Below are 20,458 nucleotides of genomic sequence, written 5' to 3' on the forward strand. Positions count from 1 at the left end.
CACAGTTAATTGGTAATTTAATTAAAAGAAAAACATGAAAATATAATGTAAAAGAACATTAATTAATTTAAGTATATAATATTTTTGTATATTTTAACTATAGACTTACAAATTATATAATTTCGAGATTGGTACTCAAGATTGTGTGCGCTTTCTTTCTGAATCCGAGCTTATTTTAGCTTGGCAACCTCATTGTCCCGTTTTTTAACCAACTTCCAACAAAAAGGAGGAGGTTCTCAATTCGATTGTATTTTTTTTACCTCAGAACTTAGTCGATTTTATTTTTTGTTACACTGTATTTCTTTCTTTCCTGGCGTACAGATCGCGCTAGGAGACCTCTTGTCAAACAATGTTTAGATGAAACCATATTAATTTTTCATTTAAAATCGTTTCATTTTAAATTACAGGCACAAATTTCCATAGAAAGGTAAATATTATACTTGAAAACCAGATCACATCATATAATCATTTCTCCTTTTTCTTCTATGTTTAAATAGGTTCCAACAACTCCTAGCCAAAACTCACTTCTCCCAAATGAAACTCCTCACTTAGCAACTTATTATCCCAAAGAGTGTGTTGCAAAATTAAAAAAGTTCAAATGACCATTAATACTGCACGAAAATTCCTTATTTCTCTTTCAAAACCTAAGCAGAAGTACTCAAGGAACTCTTACTCTTGATTTGATTTAACGTTCAATTAACTATATTTTATTACAAACATGAAAATGATATTAAAATATCGACTTAACAATATTTCGTAAGTCTATAGTTTGTATAATCTCTGGCTTTCGTATATTATAATATTTTTCATTATTTGCTAAGCCTTGTTCTTCCATAAACAGAATAAGTATGCATACAGATCTATTCCATTATTATAATAATATATATAAATATTTTTTTCCCTTTTTCAAAACTCTCCAGAAAATAAATTGGAATAAAATTTTATACATTGTTTTAAAATTACATACCTAATAAAAAAGAAAACCTTCGTATAATGTTAATTTTGTGTCATTATTTTAAGTATCGAATAACACACAATATTCTGAAAGAGTTAACAGTCAATATGTGAAAAAAAAGAAAAATTTTTGGAAAATTGTTTTTGATTGCTTATTTCCTCCTTTTCTTCTTCTGACAATATTTGATATAAACAGTTCTATTTATTACTTAAATTTATCGGCGTTTATTACTCAAATATAATTGGCGTCCACCGATTTTATTAGATCCTCATTCTCTCAAAAGTTATCGCTAACTTACTTACTTAAGCTGATATTTTTTTTGCATTTACTTGAGGAACGGTCAAGATATCGTAATGTACAAAAATAATTATTATAAAATTCTACATCGAAGATGTTTACTGTTAAGAATACAGTAACCAAGCTTCGAATATGGAACTCATATTAATTGATTGTGACTGTTCGTTGATTTGTTCTCTGAGATATAAATAGTTCGAAAGGTCATTAAAAAAATGAAACAATTATTCTGATATAAATTTTCTCAAAATTGAGCATGATATATATACACCTCAAAGATGTCAAATTATTGCCTCTTGTCATATTAATTTTTACTCCAGGTGAATGTTTCAAGGGATTTAAACCTCTAAAAAATTGTGCATTTTTGTGAAGTATAGGTTTGTTTTTGCTATTTTTTAACGCTAAAAAATGATACAGATCATTTTTGTGTAGAAGGAAAATTAAAAGATGACAAATGATTGCTTTGTTTTATAATGTGAAAACAATCCGAAGACAACAATTTTTTTTATTTATTTCCCTTTTTCCACATTTATTTGAGACCTTATAGTCAATTCATGCCAATTTACGAGAACACATACCCTATATTGCTGAGAAACTGAGAAAAGTTTTAGAAATATATATTTTGATACCGCCACGTTCCGCTTCATTTGAAGTCTTCAATAGCTCATATAAAACTGAAAAAAATATTTAAAAAGGATATTTTAAAGTCAAATACATAAATATTATTGTTTTTCCTTAATTGTTATCAAATTTTAATTAATATGTTACCACAATATTGTTATAAGCCTGATTGAATTTTAGCACACATACAATAAACAATAACATTTTCAAAATAAAAATTTTTATATCACTTCCTGAATTGAATTTTGTTTATTATTTCTAAAATATTTTTTGATTAAATTTCAACGTGTATTTCCGTAACAATATCGTTTTAGATAAAAATAAGTGTTTAAAAATTTAATTACAGCCTTGAATGATTTAACGATTAAAAATTCATCATGAGAAAATGCTTTTAATGTCCTGGAGCAAGTAACCAAGAATATGTTATTCTATCACCTGAAAATTGTTTAAATTATTTCAGATTATTTCCTACTAACTTGAAGCTAAATACAGATGAATAAGTCACACACTAATTGGTCTGAACAACTAAACTAATTGGTCTGAACAACGAGTCACACCTAACACAGCTTGTTTTATTGTCTTTGGATAAGTAAATGTGCATTTAAAAATAAAACTTCGGGGTGTCTAGCACTCTTTGATGCTTGACCCATATTTTTCATATACTTATATAAACTACCTGCTTTCTTTAATCAATAAGTTATAAAAAAATTGAGTCTGGTGCGACCCTTGAGGTCCACACGAAAAACTTCCCAGTATAATAAAAAGTTATAAAAAAGTCTTGTTAACATTTATAGATCCTGCTTCGAACATGTTTTGCAGCTTGCGAGATAATCGAGGCGAAAGAATATGACCAAACATACGCACAAACGTACACACACACACACCCAGACATCACATTGAAAAGGTTTAATTCGGATATTTAGGCCTTGAAACCGCGAAAATATGTAAAACTGAAGATTTTCAAAACCAGCCCCATTACATTAACTTCCTCTGGGAAGTTAAAAAATTATTTTTAAACAACTTTGAGATGTTACATCATGTACAAAAATTAGAACTTAAAAAGACTCACAACCATCCTTTTCTGTGGCGCAAATGGACTTTAAACCTAATAAAAAAGACATTTCAAAAATTTTTCGTTGTTGAAACAATGTCTTTCTTTTAGAAAGTTAGTTATGTGTCTCTGTGTTACCTAATACCATAATAACACGCAAGTTAGTATAAGGAAACTGAGAAAAATTGTAAAATTTTTTGTTATTTTCAAGTTTTATTTACAGTATAAAATCTACAACAAAAAGAAAAAAACCTTATAACTTTTAAAAATTGCTTATTTACAATTTTTATTAAGTTAAAGTAACTCGAGCTTTCTTAAAATTAATTAACGTAAAAATAAAAAAGTAAAAATAATATAAACAACAATTACGTCATGCATACAACTTGAAAAATATAGAATGTTCTATGTGTAAGTTACAAAATCATATAATTTTATAGCTAATTTAAATTTTCCTCTAAAATAATAAGAATTGGACGTGTATACCGTCTAAATATGAAAAAAAAAACGTCCCAATTTCTATGAAAAAAAAACATCTGCAAAAATATCAAATGACAAAGATATTTATTAAAAAATCTGATGAAAAAAATGTAAGCGACAAAAATAAAATGAAAATAGCAAAATAAGTTACCAATAGGTCCATATACACACACGATTGTCATTTTTTTGAGATGGAGGTTGAAACTTATTTGCAAACTATAATGATTTTTCAATCAGAACCACTATAACAATAACAAACGAGTCTCATTCTGATTAGTTAGAAACTACTATCCCTCCAGTCGAATAAACAATCACAAACTGCAACTTCAACCTCGTTTGTGCTGGATCTTTATTACCTACTCAGTGTGAAATTCCGATGTTTTTAAACTTTATACAACGGTTGTTTTATCTTAAAAATTCCCTTAGAAACTATTTAATTATGGTAACATTTTCGAAACAAATCAATAAAAAGACGTGTCCATTTATGGAAATTCCAGAATATGTTAAACTTTTTACCTACGTAAGGTACACTGTGTATATAATTGTTATTCTTTAATCTATTTATTCATTTTATACAGCCGCGAAAATAATTTAAAATCAAGTTGAAAATAAAAGGGATAGATTTATGAACGATGCGTTAAGGTAGATGAAGCCAGTTAGGCGAAATAACTTCATTTACATATTTTACTATATTTTTGACATAGAAATTCTCGTCTTTGTTGAATCTCTGATACAGAATGGTACACAAAAGGACCTATTCGTTGATAAATGTAATTTATTTTTTAAAATAACGTTCTAGGTGCAAATTTGTCAGCCAATCAGCGTCTAAATTAATAGCTAAATAAGAGTCTAAGATATTCTTAGTAAATTGATAGAAAACTATTTCTCCAAAAATATTACATTAAATAAATTTTAATCTTTATCGACAAGTAAAGGTCTAAAAATTTGAGAAAACTCGATTAAAAAAAAAATTTTTTTTACACCATGCATATATGTAATATGCAAAGCTTAGTCCCAAGTTTGTGATGCTTAAAATATTGATGCTACGAACAAAATTTTGGTATAGGTGCTCATAAAATCACCTAATTAGTCCATTTCCGTTTGTCCGTCCGTTCAACCATCTGTGACGATAACTCAAAAACGAAAAAAGATATCAAGCTGAGATTTTTACAGCGTACTCAAGACGTAAAAAGTGAGGTCGATTTCGTAAATGAGCAACACAGGTCAATTGGGTCTTGGGTTCGTAGGACCCATCTTGTAAATAGTTAGAGATAGAACAAAAGTTGGAATGTAAAAATGTTCCTTTTAGAAAAATAAACAGTTTTTGTTTGAAATATTTTTTCGTAAACATCTCTGTTTACCTGTGAAAGCGCAAATTATGCGCAAATTGTATAGTATGTATTATATGAGTATATCAGCTATATGTGTGTGACATGTATAAATGTGAAATGTAATAGATTAATCAACACTGTCTATGCATGGTATTTCAACAATTAACTCATTCCATTGTTTGTTTTCACTTGTTTTAATTTAAGTTTAATAAATTAACAAGTTGTCCAAAAAACGGAATTATGTAACATTTATGGATAATTTAAATTAAAAATAATATTTCGGAGGGAGGGAAGGAGGTTTTTTAATGAATTGATTGATCGAAAACAAAAATCGAAATCTGTGATAAATAAAAGTCAATTTTAAGTATAAAAAAGATGCGGTGTATAGTATAAATTTTATTAAAAAATCGTCAATTTTGACGTTTCAACTCTGTTTCAACTCTCAACTGTATTTCAAAAACTATTGAGAACTATGACAAATCGGAATTATATTTACACATAGTATAAGAGTCTCTTTTAATTGGCAAGTGATTATTTGTGTATCGAGTAAAAATAAATTTTTTATTTTTCTTTCTCGAAGCTACGTCCAAATAAGTTTTTATTTCGACTAATATCGTTTTCATTTCGAGTGTTTTTTTCTACATGTTCAAAACTAACCGTATGAATGAAATATTTACGCCTTTTTATCGTTGAAATTCATGGTTAAAACTAAGTTTGAAAATAAAAAATATGAATATATTATTAAATTTGAACAAAATTATGAACACGAATCAATTAAACTGCATTACGTGCTTTGATAACAGACTTGTTTATCAATTTGGTTGCTCCGTTCAGTATAAACATAATCATTTTAGTTGGTATATATACGATGCAATGCTAACAGTTTATATATTTACACATATTTTAATACCGAGCAAAAATTTATTTCAACATTTAGCAGAACGAAACACGTACCTACTGACATCTTTTCATATATGAAAGCATGGGAAAATACATGATAATGGAAATTATACAGAGGCAAACAAGCAAATACAACATTTGTATATGCATACTTTATTCAACTTACATTCAATGTAAAGGGCACTATACTTTATACTTATAAATTAGAAAAGACGCGAAGTTCGTATTATCCGGTAAAAATTTCCCCTTTTGAGTTTCTGACATAATCTGCATAATCATTCGTTATTGTTTAGTAAGTTTTAAATATACTAAGATTGTAGAGTTAAAGTTTCAAGTTCACAAAGTAACGTACCTTGAATCAAACAACGAATTGTAACATTGATACATAGTAATATGTATACATGCCATTATATTTTTTTTTAAGGAGTTATCAAATGTCAAATGTCAAGAACAGTTAAAGTGAGAAAAAGAAAAGTCATTCATATTATTAAACTCAGTTGAAGCTGTTTGCTGATCGCTCAGAGTAATAGATGCCTGCCAGAGAAGGGTGTAACATTTCATTTTCATGCTGTTCTCTAGAGTGAACTGTAACGATAACATGTTAAATAGAGATCCCATGGTATAATATGATACTGTACCATAGAACATATATCACCACGTACCACGGATCTTAAATAATCTGAAAAAAGATACATTGGTTACAAAATTTGCTTATTTCAGAACATAATCGAACATGTGTAGCATTAAAATCAATTTAAAAAAAATGTTTATAGTAAAATTGTGATAAACTTTCTTAATAAATAATCAGGACTACACAATTAAAGAATTACATAATTAAACGCTCTCAAGAAACACATATATATGTTACGTTTTGGAACTATGTTCTTTATCGCACTTTTTAATTTTTTTGCTGGTTGAGAGGTAAAACCAAAAAGTATAAGCAAATAAAAACGACCCCTCAAAAACCGACATGTAAGTTACCTAGGAAACTAAACTTTTTTTAGTCGATTCAGAGTGACATGAATTTTGAGAATATGTAAAAATATTTTTATAACAAGTCAATTTGTATTTTTTTGTCCAAAATTTATGTTTTTTCATTCAAAAAAATAAGTTGTGAGTTATCAGAAGTTAAAGATAATAGAGGTAATTTCAAGTAAGTACAAGAAAATTTTATGTTATGTCATAATAAATATCTTGAACAAGCCAAACGAAGGTAATGCACGCATTAATTGATAAAGTATGCAGTTAAAGTAGCTATAATATTAAGTTATCTAAATAATAAAACAAGCATTTGACGTCTTAAATTATTACTTTAAAATTTCAGAATAACCCATATACAAATATGTAAACAGTATCGTGAGAAAAAAGAAGAAAAAAAACAAATTAAACCTAAAGTTATCAATGGTTCAGAAATGCAAACAACATCGAAAGAGCCCAGTATCGTGAGCAAAAAAAAAAAAAAACAATTACAAGAAACTAATTACACTAAACCTGCAAGGTAGCGTACCACAAAACTAATATTTATAATTAATTACTAATACAGTTATTTATATTTTCAAATAATGTTTATCTTGTTGTACATTTTTCAGTTTTTTGGAATTATGTTTTTTTATAGCAAATCGACTATAAGTCGAAGTGAATATTTTAAAAATATAGATAGAAAAAAAGAACAAAATTGTGCAAATCACTCATTTAAACCAGCAAAAAATCAAAGAAAATCAGAGATAAAAAGTAAGCGCTATATTTATAATATACGAAGATGCGATAGAAATATAGTTCCTAGCATGTGTCCCGTGACACCATCCATTTTTTATTCATGCTACTATACCTACCCCATATACCGGGTTAATCTATATAACTGGTACATGGAGGCGGAGTTTACATACATAAGGGCTTACCCTTATACAAAAATTTTTAAATAGTAGGATATTTTTGAATCATTCAAAATTGTAATTGACCATTTAGATAAATTTTAACCTTTATTGATTCGTTTTAACATGAAATATTTATTGCTTTATTGCTTTATTGCTTTACAATGAGACAGATAATATATTTGAAAATAGATATTTTTTATTATTTACAAAAATCTCCTACTATTGGATATTTGTATATCCAATGAAAATATTAAATTAAATTAAGGCGGTCAACTTAAAATACTCAATGTACTCTATATGTTGGCTGACCCGTATACTAAATGGTACCTACAAATTTTTCCCACCAAATAAGCAATTTTCCTCTTACCTATGAAGAATACATAAATTCACCACATTATAGTAGTCAAAAGTTGTACAACAAACGTGAATAGACTTTGTGATTGAATAAATTTTGTTTGTAAATATTATTATGCAAACTGACATATGGTTACACACACACATATGTATTCTTATTGTACAAATTATGTTGTTGAATTCTCTGAAAAAGAAATTTTGACAATGTTTCCTCGTACATTGCTTAAATCATGTATTGTATGGAAGAGAAAGACAAAACATTTTGTGATTCTCAAGATAATCAACAACCTAGAAATTCAAAAATCAGAGAACAAGCTTTGGTGCATATGACCTTTGAGGAAAAAACAACTACTTTCTGATTCAACAAATGATAATTATCTATTAGCCACAGAAACGAAGCAATTAAGTTCGAAAAATTTTAACAGTTGGTCGAATTTGAATGCGGTTTTCGTCAATCGATTCGTTAGAGCATCAGGAAATTTTGTGACCTAAATTGATTTATAAGAAATTAAAAATATGCAATTTGCATAAATGATATGCATTTTATAGTCTGCATTTTAGGTAACTTAACCGAAAAAAAACTAAATTCACAATTCGGATAAGAGCGATGAAAATGGGGTTCTTGGGGTCTCTGAACACGAATATGGTGACAAAATAGATCTCCGAGAGTTGATCTCTGGGTAACTCGATTCTATCGCGAAGTTCTAGTTCAGAGACCCCAAAAACCCCAGAATTGTGAGTTTGGACCGATCATATAACGAATTATCCGAAAACTCCAAGAGATACCGTTTACTGTGGACACTAGACACCTGGGTACCAAAATGTTTAAACGGCTCTTTTTTTTTATTGCACCTTCTTTCTTTCAAATGTCCAGAAGTTCTTATATTCAATTGGTTGAATATTTGTCTATCCCAAATTAAACTATATTTTAAAAAGAAGACACAACTAATCCTAGTTACAAAATCAATTCAGTATATTCATAAAAAAATGAAATATCGTTTCCTCGGTTCCTTGTGTTATAATTTTTTTTCGTATTCAGTGATCGTTTGTAAACAAATAGGTCGAAGTCGTTATTGAATAAAAGTTTTGCTTTTTATCGTTGATAATATAAACTGTAATCGTTAAAAGCAAATTTCAAACTCAATTTTTAATTTAGCAAATCAATATGTGATGAATGGTAAGTAAACCTTGTGAATGTCGAATATTCTCTATTAACATAGCAGAAAAATGAATCCAATTTATGTAACATGTTAGTGAATTTAATGTATAATTTTTTTCAAATATATTTGCGATATTTATTATCAATGTCAAATCCACGCGTAACATTAAAAACCATGATAACGAATCAGTAAGTGTAATTCGAAAACTATTGATACTTTTATCCTTCCTTACTTATTTTTAGCTTAGAGTAGCTATACTTGTCGCTGCTCTCTTTAACATAGAGTTAGCATACGGTGTAGCATACCTAGTGTAAGTAAAACAAGTTAAAAAATTATTCTAGTCGTATATTAATAGATATCTTTTTCCACTAACACCTATTGTACTACAGTAAGCTAAAAAGAACAGAACACCTTTTTTGTAACCCAAAATACATCAGTTAAATCATGGGCATTGCATACTTATTAGCAAGAAAACTGAAAATTTTCAAAAATATGTTTAATATTTCGTATTTTATCGAGAATCGTTCAAATCGCATTTATATAGCTTGATTATAACAATATGACTTTATCTAAAGGTGGAAAACGTTAAAAAAATGACAATATGTTAACGTTAACATAGTACACTTATAGCTAAGAAAACATTTATGTCTAATACAGGGTTTGAAATTTGAAAAGAGATATTCTTGGAATACTTCCAAAACGCTTTTAGAAAAATGAAAAAAAAAAAGTTATAGAAAATATTTGAAAATACAAAAAATTATGTCTTTTAAAGTTTTATAATTTATAAAATATGATGGAAGTATTTAGGTTAGGTTAGGTTAGGTTATATTGGCTGTCCGCGAAGGACACACTTAGGCTATAGAGCCCATTGTGATACCATATATGTGTTTTACCACCTTTCTGCTAATAATTTCATTTATCAGGTCCTCAATTTCAGAGGCTGAGTGCACCTCCTTCATGCATATACTATGCACTACACCAGCCCATCACAAAGTTACGCCTCAAGACTTAACTAAGTCAATGGTTTGTCTTCCCATGTTGCGTTTTGGATGCCTGTCCATCGAAAAGAACCAAGGGTTTATTGAGAAATAGACATTTCCAATTTCATTATCTACAAACTGTAAATTGTCCAGCGAATAGATTTCAGTTAAAAATTTTTTATCAAAATATTTCCAACATACTGTGAATAATATGAATAACATTAAATTATTGTACATGGTAATATTCCTACTTTAATGTTTTGTATAAAATAACAATTTAACGATAAGTACTTTAAATGCAAATTATTGTTTGTACTGGACCAAACGTGTTAAAACGAAATGGATATTACCAGAGCTTTTCCTGAAAATGCTCCTGTTTTGTTCAGTTTAAAAACTTTATTCATGTAATTTATTTTTAATACTTACTATCATTTACTGTGTTTCATTCTATAATAATTTTTTTACTCTATTTTTTTAGAAAGAAATTATTAAAACTTTTATAATTTTAAAATGGTTTAAAACATAAAAAAACACGTTTTTTTGCATTAAAAAGAGTATAACAAATTTATCTGTAGTGCAAAGTTAAAAGCGTGAGGTGATCTCTTCATTGTGTTTTTTAATTAGCTGAATTTTATACATTACAATTAAAATTATTCACTTTTTAGTGCAATAATGCGCGTTTTTTAAAGTGTTATAAAGTAAGTTCCCAAAATTAACGCCAGAAGTAATTTTCATAGAAATCAACACAGTTTTTTTATTAAAATTTAGAAATTTTTATTATTTCATAACTTCCTGATGGGACATAGAACTTCCTCAAGGCGTTAGTGTTTGCCTACTTATTGTCAGAAACTCAAAGAAAAAAAATTCCCCGGAAAAATATTCAATAATGTGATTTCTCATAATTTCGGCGGGCTATCATATCTAATATCTCCGAATTTTTTTAATTTATCTTTTCACATTTTATGAAAATCAACCACTATTTTAACCATAGTTTATACAAAAATCATAGGCTGCAGCTGTAAAAACTTTATTATTTTAAAAATCTTGCCCAACACTGAAAACGCGTTCTATTGATCGTCTAGTCCTCCATTTAAATAACAAACTTGTCAACAGGTTACAACGGGAGTGGGAAAACGTTCAATAGATCAGGTCATCAATTGCAATCACCATATAAAAGTACAAATGAAAAAGAAAACATATATGGATTTTAATAATATTTATTCAATATTTCTATAATATAATCATAAACTAATTCTTTAACATCTCTAGCATATAGAAAATCTAAATGTGAAAATGGTGGATAATTAACAAGAAATAATTTTGAATTATTCAATTGACGATGTAAATTTTTTACATCTTCTGGCATTACATATACATCACCATCACCGTACATTAAATATATTGGGGCTTGAATATTTTTTAAATTATATAATGGTGATTCTTCTTGCCCATAAATACGTTTATTTAGAAGTTTACCATAATCAAACCTTGCAAATCGACCTGATTAAAATAACTTATTAAAATCTATTTGAAAATTCCAATTGTATTTCACACTCCCAGCGTTGATCGTAGGAACTAAATCGGCATTGAACTTCAAGGCAAGTTTTTTGAATTATTCAAGTGATGGCATTAAATACATGAAAATTGAGTAGGAATTCAATAAAGTGTCAAACGTTATTACGTTATCTGTTTCCCTAGTTGAAATTTAGAAACCAAAAATAGTATTTTAAAGTTAAAGATAATTTTCAGCATCAAATTTTGTAATTCCTTGTAGGCGTTGGTACGTAATAACATCGATTTTTACGTTTATGTACAGTAGATCAAATACTAATTTATATAATAATTTGATTCCTACCATGAATGTTCAAAATGTTCAATAGTTCTCAAATTGCGTTGGATGTTTCATTATGGAGCAATTCTTACGACCAACGCTTTTAACTTTTTGTTGTAAATATAAGAATACCTGTTTGAAATAATTGATTGTAATGTTTCAATTGCCGAACTGAGGCTCCTCCAGGATAATGGCTAATAATTTGAGCAATATTTCTCTGTAATAGGTGGAAGTAGTTTAATATTCAATAGTTTATTATTTAGTTGTCGGATGATATTAAAACATTTACTTATTGTGACCTTGTTTAGTTCTTTTTGGTTTGTAAGCAAGACCTACAAAGTTAGTTCTACAGCCAAGGAACAGTTAATAATACTAGGTATTTCTCGCTTCCTTCATTGAGAAATTCTGTAATTCTAGTCTGTTATGAGATAAGTTTTGAAAAATGAATTTCTGGCAATTATCTTAGATGAGTTTATCGATTGTATTAGGGATTTGTTCTCTTCAATTTGTTTATCAATTAAATTATATGCATATAAGGAGATCTTACCGGATCAATTTGTTCTTGAGGATGTCCAACCACAATATCTAATTCAAAATTACAGACCGCTAATTGTTCATCGGTACTATTAAAATTACAAAGTTTCATTATTGGTTGAGAAATTTCCTCAGTGTGAGGATAGACTCCATACATTTTCAACATTGTGGTGAGTTTCTGTAAACAAGAAAAATTGAAATTAATAACAATTCAAGGTAGTACAAGCGTCAATACCAATGTTAAATATGCCTTTTTTTGAAGACATTTATTTATTTAAATAATCGGACAACCCCCCCTCTGAAATTTTCAGAATTGATTGAGACTTAATCCAACTTCATATAAAAGACAAGCCTTTTATCCCAAATTGCCCTGGCTCTCGCACATTCTTAATTTATAACCAAATAATAAATACTTATGTTTAGTTAGTCGCTAGTATAAAAAAAAGTCAGCCATTCGCACATCATATAGCTTTATGTTTCTTTTATTATGGAATCAAAATAACTATTGTTTCAAACTTTTACGTTCTTTATAATTTGAGGTTGAACACAAAAAAACTTTTGCTATATTAAATACATTGCACCTTTTTACACATGTATCCAAGACTGCATGTTAAATCATGTATCAATAATTTAACACAAATATCCAGTGCTGTGGGGTGTTTATTTCTTGGATTATTTTTGTTGATAGTATTTTTGCTGTTTTATTTTTGTGCATTCTGACCGGAACTGTGTTCTTATACCAAGTTTACTTTGAAAACAAAGTCATTTGGACAAAAACAAAAGTGTAGGTACTAAAAAGTTCTCATTTATAATACATAAAAAATTATCCAATCTTTTTGCATCACATTTTACCCACTCAACCAATACCCCTTATCCTTACCTCAAGATGATCCGAATTTGCTAAAAACTTTCTTATTGGGCTGTTTAATGGCGTATGATCCACAAAAGCAGACGGTCCAAGTGCAAAGGCAACTTTAATTTTTTCATTGTATTCAGGCAATTCGGCTAACATGACAAACATAGCTGTAGTACCTTGTGAGAATGAAACCACACTGGCTTGATTTTGTTCGGTCAAATTCAATGCATAATCTATGGTTGCAGTCAAGTCCAAAGTACCCAGCTCATGCCAACTATAACAAACAAATTTAGAAATTATAATAAACAAATGTCATAACTGCGAACCAAACTCAATTAGCTTACCTAAAGTCCCAAAATTGTTTATCCTTTATAGGATCATAAAGCACATGACTTCTAGAGAAAGTAGTACCTCTGTGATTAACGATCCACACATCATATCCAGCATCAACGAGTAAATATGAAAGAGATGTTTCCGGACCTCTATCCGTGTAACAAGCCGCTGTACAAAATAAAGCTGGAGAAAGTATGACAACTGGACGACTTTCATTTGTATCAGTAAGATTTTTTCCCCGTGGAATACGAAGTATAGTAATTAAATAATTATCTTTGGTTTCAACAACATGCTTTTCTGCTGGATACCCCAGTTTCAATGTTTCTTTATACTGTGAATAAATTTCGAGGTTATAATTCTTAAGGATAGGAAGATGCTAATTCATTGGAACTGACTCACTGGACTCCTTGATTTAAGCAAAGTATACTATAAGTTTCTACTCCTCGCTCACTTTAGGAGCTTCCAGAATTCGCTCAATCATAGAACAAACTATCAGAGAAAATATCAAAGACAAAAAAAGATAGTCAGTCATGGGGACTGACATGATCGAATATCTTAAAACGAAAAGAAAACGTTATTCGAAAGACCATAAGCAATTTTATTTAAGGTTTGTGCAAACCAGTTTCCTTATTCATTTATAGTAGTGGAAGCAGTCCCATACTTGATTAAAATTATTCCGGCCTGACTATTGGTATAAATAAAGATGTGAATATTTATATTTTACTTACGGCATCGTAGCCCAAATGATTAGGGTCAAATGTCCATAGTTTCTTAAAAATTAAAGCGTATTCCAGAGAGAACTTATCAGATTTACGTGAACGACTATGTAACAATGAATTTGTCGCCATAATGTGACATAAAATGCATAATATAATAAATAATTTACTTCGTGTTATCAAAAATTTCATGTTAAGAATTTACGAGTTCTGTGTCTTATACATTAATTGCTGCAACTGAAATACATAATAAGAAAGTTATTGTTACAGAAATGAAGGGTAGAATAATAATTTTATAAGTACTCGTAAATTGCTTAATGTAATCCAAGTTTAATCTGATTATACAACCGAATTTCAGTTAATAAAAAAATTTATTAGTACAAAAAGATTAGAAAAAGGTAATCAAAATTATACGTATTAAATACAACTTAACTCGACATGTATACAATGAGGATACATTTATTTTAATCTAAATTTTTGTAACTGAAAATTTTTATTAAAATAATATAATTCATTCATTTCAAAAATTGTTTCCCCTTTAACGGTGCACACAAAAGAGATAGATAGAGCTATAAAATTTTACATCAATAAAATGATTTCTTGAAAATCATCTTATCAACTAGTAAATTTACTTAATTTATAAAAGGATAGAAATGTTTAGGAAAATATGCTTCCTAACTGCTAAATAAAAATGCCAAAACATTATACCAAGCATATCTTTATTTTTTTATGTTTAACCGTCATATAAAACTGCATTTTTTTGAATGCACTACCGATTTAATATCTCTAAAATATCTTTATACAAGATATTATAAACGTTTTTCGCATACAAGAAATCCAAATGAGACCATAATGTGTAATTAACACGCCATAATTGTGCATTGGGTAAATGTTTATATAAATTCAGTACATCTTGTTTATCTGCAATTACATCACCATCTCCATATATTAAATAAATACGTTTTTGAACATTTTCTAATTTATAGGATGGTGGAGATATTTGTCCATATACTTCCAGATTTTTATAATGGCCGTAATCATACTTGTTGAAACCACCTTAAAAAAATATTGTTATTGATTACTAAGAATTGGAAATATACCGCGTGTATCAAAATAAATAATCAATAATCTAGAGGTCTATAGGTCTATAGGTCCACCCAAAAAGGTTTTGGTATTAAAATCTCATTGGATTTTCGAAAAAATAATTTCTTTCAAAAGTTGATGTTAATTTTTGACATTACTATAAATTAAAGTTTTGCTTTATGCATAATAGATTTTGAGAGTCGCAGCAAAACTTTTAAAAACTGTTGATCAATAAACAAAAGTGGCTCTAAATGTAGCAATTTATTGAAAAATGAGCAAAACCTTAAATAGCCAAAATGCTTACTATAGTCCGAAACAATTTTTCGAAAATTTCTAACGTCTGATGCTTTGAAGGAGAAAATTTTCTGTTCACAGGCTCCTCTTACCACAATGCTTGTTAATCGAAGATTCGTTATCGCAAATTCAATCGGGCGTGAGATATAAACCAACAAAATTTTGAAATTGGTCAGGAAAGGCTTTTTCGATTTAATATAGACAGATAGAGGCAGCAATAGATCTATTTTTTACTTTGTAACGTATTTTATCCATCTACCTAATTCAAAAAACTCAAGCTTTTATGAAAAATTTTTAGGGCGTATACTCCTTTCCGATGGAAAATATGTATACGCATTTTAATGCAGTGTGGTAGCAGCCATATTAAAAAATCATTCTCAAAATTATCGCTATTCTGAAACTTTATATTTTCCTTCTGATTGGAGTTATAAGATAGCATCTTGGTGAAAAAGTGGTATGTAGAACAATGTCTGACTAGTAATAAAATCTCGAACTTCTAAAATGTTTTGAAATAATACTCCTGTAATATTGTTTGATTTACTTTTGATATGCTATTGCAGATACTGTTTTTATACCGTAGTTAATCAGCTGGGCGTAGTGCACTGCTTGTTGAACTGAAGCTCCTCCAGGAAAATGGCTTGTGATATGATGGAGATCTCTCTATAACACGTTAAATTATAGCTTAAGTGTAATAATAATTTAAATATGTAATTGTACTGTACCTCTTCTTCAAAACTGGGATTAGAACCGGAATTTTAAGAGATTGAGAGAAGAGATATTGAAATACGATTTACAAATGCTACTGGTGACGGTAATCGCACTGTAAAGGATATTTAACTAGTTTTATAATAAATCAAATAGATACACTCACTGGATCTATGGTTTCTTGAGGATGACCAGCTATACTCTCAATTATGGTTTCACAAAGTGCCAATTGGACTTGATTACTTTCATAATTACAAGTTGCCATAATTGGTCCTGATAACGCATTATTGTGCGGGAAAATGTTGAAGATTTGTAAAGAAGAGAGGATGATCTGAAAATATAATAAGATTTTATAATAACGGTAAAAACTACAAAGATTAGGCCATTTGTGATCAGGTTGAAAATTGGGAAAGAAAATAAGTAGTACCTACTTATTCAAATAGACAAAACTCACATGTAATTTTTTATAATTTGCTGATAAAAGTTTTAACCCTGGATTTACATTTTCAAGAAAAGCCATGGGTGCCAATGCAAATAATACTTTCACTTTTTCGTTATACTCAGGTTTTTCGGATAACATTACAAGTAAAGAAGTGGTTCCTTGAGAATACCCAACAACGTTCAACTCTTTTTGGTTAGTCAATTCAAGTATATAGTCTATCGTCGTGGGAATATCGATCGTACCAATTTCATGCCATCTAAAATTTGTTAAAAATATGTGCTTAAATTTAAACAAGGAATATTTTGGTTTCATAAGTTTTTTTATTTATTTATTTATTTTTTTTTTATTATTATTATTATTATTTTTTTTTTTTTGGGATTTTTTTTGAGTACATGTAACCATGTAAATGCGTTTAAATTGATTCATGCAGTTACGGTTGGAACGCACATCCTAAAAACATTTTCTTTTTTACGAAAACAAGCATACAAATTTAACAGGCTTAAACATTTTGAGATTTTCTTAATCTACCCCAAAATTTTATTTCAAAATCGAATATTGCATTTTTAATTTTTCAAGAGAAAAAATCACAAAATTACTTTTTTGCTTAAAACTGATCAAAAAATACAAAAATATTTTTTATTTTGAAAAAATTCAAAATTTTGTACTTTGCACAACCCTCCCTTTTTTTTATTGTTAGGCTTAGCTATTAAGTAAAATTTTTTTGGTAAGCTTAGCATTTAACTTCTTCTATTTGCTATATACTTAATTAAAAGTTATGGAAAAAATATTCCCATATGAAATCTGCTAAAAACAAGCGGATATGGATACGGTTATCCAGAACTTTACTTGTTCATACTCACCCAAAATCCCAAAATCTTTCATCGGTCAAAGAATTATAAACCACATGGCCACGAGAAAAGGTTGTTCCTCTTGCATTAAGTATCCATACATCATATCCTGCATCAGCCAAAGAATATGCTAGGGCATGATTTGACGTTGCTATATTGTCCGTGAAACATGCAGCTGTACCCAGGAATCCTGGGACTAAATATACTACTGGGCGTTTTGAATATGCGTACTCTTGGTATTTTCCATGAGGTATTTGAAGTACAGTTAATATATATCCATCTGCAGTTGTGACGTAATGATTTAGAGCAGGATAACCCAAGTTTTTTGTTTCTTCATACTACAAAATGTATATGAGCTATATAGATTTATATGCAGCATTTAAGAAAATGTATCCACGACTGTAATTTTCTTCATTATTCAGTATTATGTCAAAAATTTTTATATACCTTTAGCATACGGTTTCTTTACAGAAGCTGTACTTTAGCGGTACCAACATTATTGTAAAAATTAAAGACTTTAATATTTCGAAAACAAAGATATCACGTTTTACTGATCTGATATACTGATATAAAATGATTTAATTGGATTTAGTCAAATTACCCCACTTTTTACATTTTTATTATATTATTTACAGAAAACAAATATTATTATGAGTAAACATTATTTTATTGAACGTATATAAACAAACTACGCCTATTGTGGCGTGGTTTGATTGTTTACTATAATGTTTACTCATAATAACATTTACAACAATGTTACTTACCGGATCTAATCCCACATCATTTGGATCAAAATTAAATAATGTTTTTAATGTAGATAATAAAGAACTTGGAAATGTTAAATTACTTTCTTGACTATAAACCATTAAATAAATAAGATTAAACTTTAACATGGTAACAATATTAAAGACCATGTTCTTTTAGAAATAATTAAACCTGTGCGTCGTAAATGCTTTTAACACTCCAAGTAACAGTTTTGATTACTCGTGCCTAATGTATTGTGTGCATTAATGTGTGTCAATTTTTATAAGTATTACTTATGTCGTAATGTATGAATAAAGTATTTAAAAGGAAACTAACAATATTAATTCCATATAATATTATACATAGAGAACGCTATGGCCCAAAGTTTGGGATATGATGAATGAGAGAGAAGACTGGCAGCTAGTTCCTATGTGCCCTTGTCTTATGCATCTGTCATTGGCTAGATATTGTTTACATTATTGATATTTAATAAATGGGTGGTTCAAAAACGATTTATGGAATATTATTTAATGCATTAAAAGTTATTTAAAAACTAAAAACGTCAAAAGAAACTTTATTTACATTACAAACACAATATCGTTGTTTGTATATCGTTGTATTGTTTAAAAAAAAAAAGTCTAATGTGTCGACAGGTATTATTTAATTACTAAAACTTCGGCCACATATTGAAGAATATTCAAACTCTCTATGCATCATATGATTATGGCATATGACTATGACAAGGACACATAGGAACTAACTGGCAGTCTTGTCTCTCATTCATCATATCGCATCTACTTACAGGCTAGCATATCTCGCGCGATATCTATGTTAATATTTTATGATTCATTCATAGTTATTTTGCTCTATTTGCTTAAATTGTTGCGAAGGATGAAAGAAACATAAACAGACGAGAACAGGTCAGTGCGAAACAAGGCAAAGAATCAGAATTTAGATTTTACTTAAGATATTTTAAATTTTAATATTATTCGCGCTGAAAATTAGTATGGTTTCATACCACCAAGTTTTTAATTTTCTCCGGTCGGGTTTTTATTGTTTAAAATATTATCACGCGCTTGATTAATATATTTATTTAATAGAAAAATGCCTAAAAATGTAAATACATAAAAACGTGGTATTTTAAAATTATTCACTGAAAATGTAGATAAGCATGCATTATTTTTTTTCATTCACAAATAACTGAAAGAAGTTATAGTTTAGAAAAACCATTTTCAATTGTAAAATTAGATGAAAAATCAATTTAAAAAAATTTTTTATTGTAAATTTTTCTTCATAATTTTAACTAAACTTTTAAAAAAAATAAAATTAAAAATCATGTAGGTTCACTAATCTAAGCATCCCACACATTCCATTAGAATTTGGGTTCCTAGTATTTTTTTTGTTCTTTCAGAAAGTTGAAACAAAAGTTTTTTCATAGCTCAGTCCGCACATTTAACTAGGTTAACTCGATCGAGCTGGGTTATTTGATACAAGAGGCGAATAATATAAGTAAACACCTCTAATTTGATAATGATTTCACTTACTAACTAGGTATCTAGGTTGCGGTCAAATTTATCAACTAAATGAATTTTATGTATAAATAGTAACCTCCAAATGTTATCACTTGTGCCAAAAAAATTGTGCCAAAATATTGTTTATACTTATTAAAAATATTTGGAGATTTGATCAATCCTTCAATACTATTTAAATAAAATTTGGAATAAAAAAAATAGACTTAAAAGATTCTTATCAGCATGTTTATTGCTTATATTCAAATGATTTTACGATAAACAATGATTGATAAAACGTAACAAAGGATTAGATATTTTGTATTTAAGATTAGAAACATGATATTACCAACAGAATAGCAATTTTTCGACATAGCTCCGGATTGGGACCACTTGCTGTGTTCAAGCTTTGCAGGATGACTGTTTAGAAGCACATCTAATGAATGATGAAACAAGCAGACCGTTTTCAGCACCACCACTAAGTGACAGTTTTTCAACCTCCCACCTTTGGGAAGAATATCCCCCTCAGTAGACCGTAACATATCGCCTGCTCTCTAAATATAAGTT

At 28.7% G+C, this 20,458-nt stretch overlaps 2 protein-coding genes across 2 annotated transcripts; both read right to left on the reverse strand.

Moving 5' to 3' along the window:
- Positions 1-11,204: 11,204 nt before the first annotated feature.
- LOC123300702 (lipase 3-like) lies at positions 11,205-14,509 on the reverse strand. The gene is made up of 6 exons (XM_044883323.1): positions 14,280-14,509; positions 13,563-13,882; positions 13,243-13,492; positions 12,376-12,540; positions 11,961-12,045; positions 11,205-11,497 (listed from the first exon to the last, which is right to left on the reverse strand). Exons 1-6 carry the CDS (start codon positions 14,457-14,459, stop codon positions 11,205-11,207), a joined length of 1,293 nt encoding a protein of 430 aa, XP_044739258.1. The 5' UTR covers positions 14,460-14,509.
- A 527-nt stretch (positions 14,510-15,036) lies between these two features.
- On the reverse strand, positions 15,037-18,593 carry LOC123301118 (lipase 3-like). Its single transcript, XM_044883850.1, has 6 exons — positions 18,404-18,593; positions 17,652-17,977; positions 16,804-17,047; positions 16,516-16,680; positions 16,220-16,304; positions 15,037-15,323 (listed from the first exon to the last, which is right to left on the reverse strand). Exons 1-6 carry the CDS (start codon positions 18,551-18,553, stop codon positions 15,037-15,039), a joined length of 1,257 nt encoding a protein of 418 aa, XP_044739785.1. The 5' UTR covers positions 18,554-18,593.
- Positions 18,594-20,458: the final 1,865 nt, after the last annotated feature.

Source organism: Chrysoperla carnea, chromosome 5 (genome assembly GCF_905475395.1).
Source record: "Chrysoperla carnea chromosome 5, inChrCarn1.1, whole genome shotgun sequence".
Taxonomy (NCBI): domain Eukaryota; kingdom Metazoa; phylum Arthropoda; class Insecta; order Neuroptera; family Chrysopidae; genus Chrysoperla; species Chrysoperla carnea.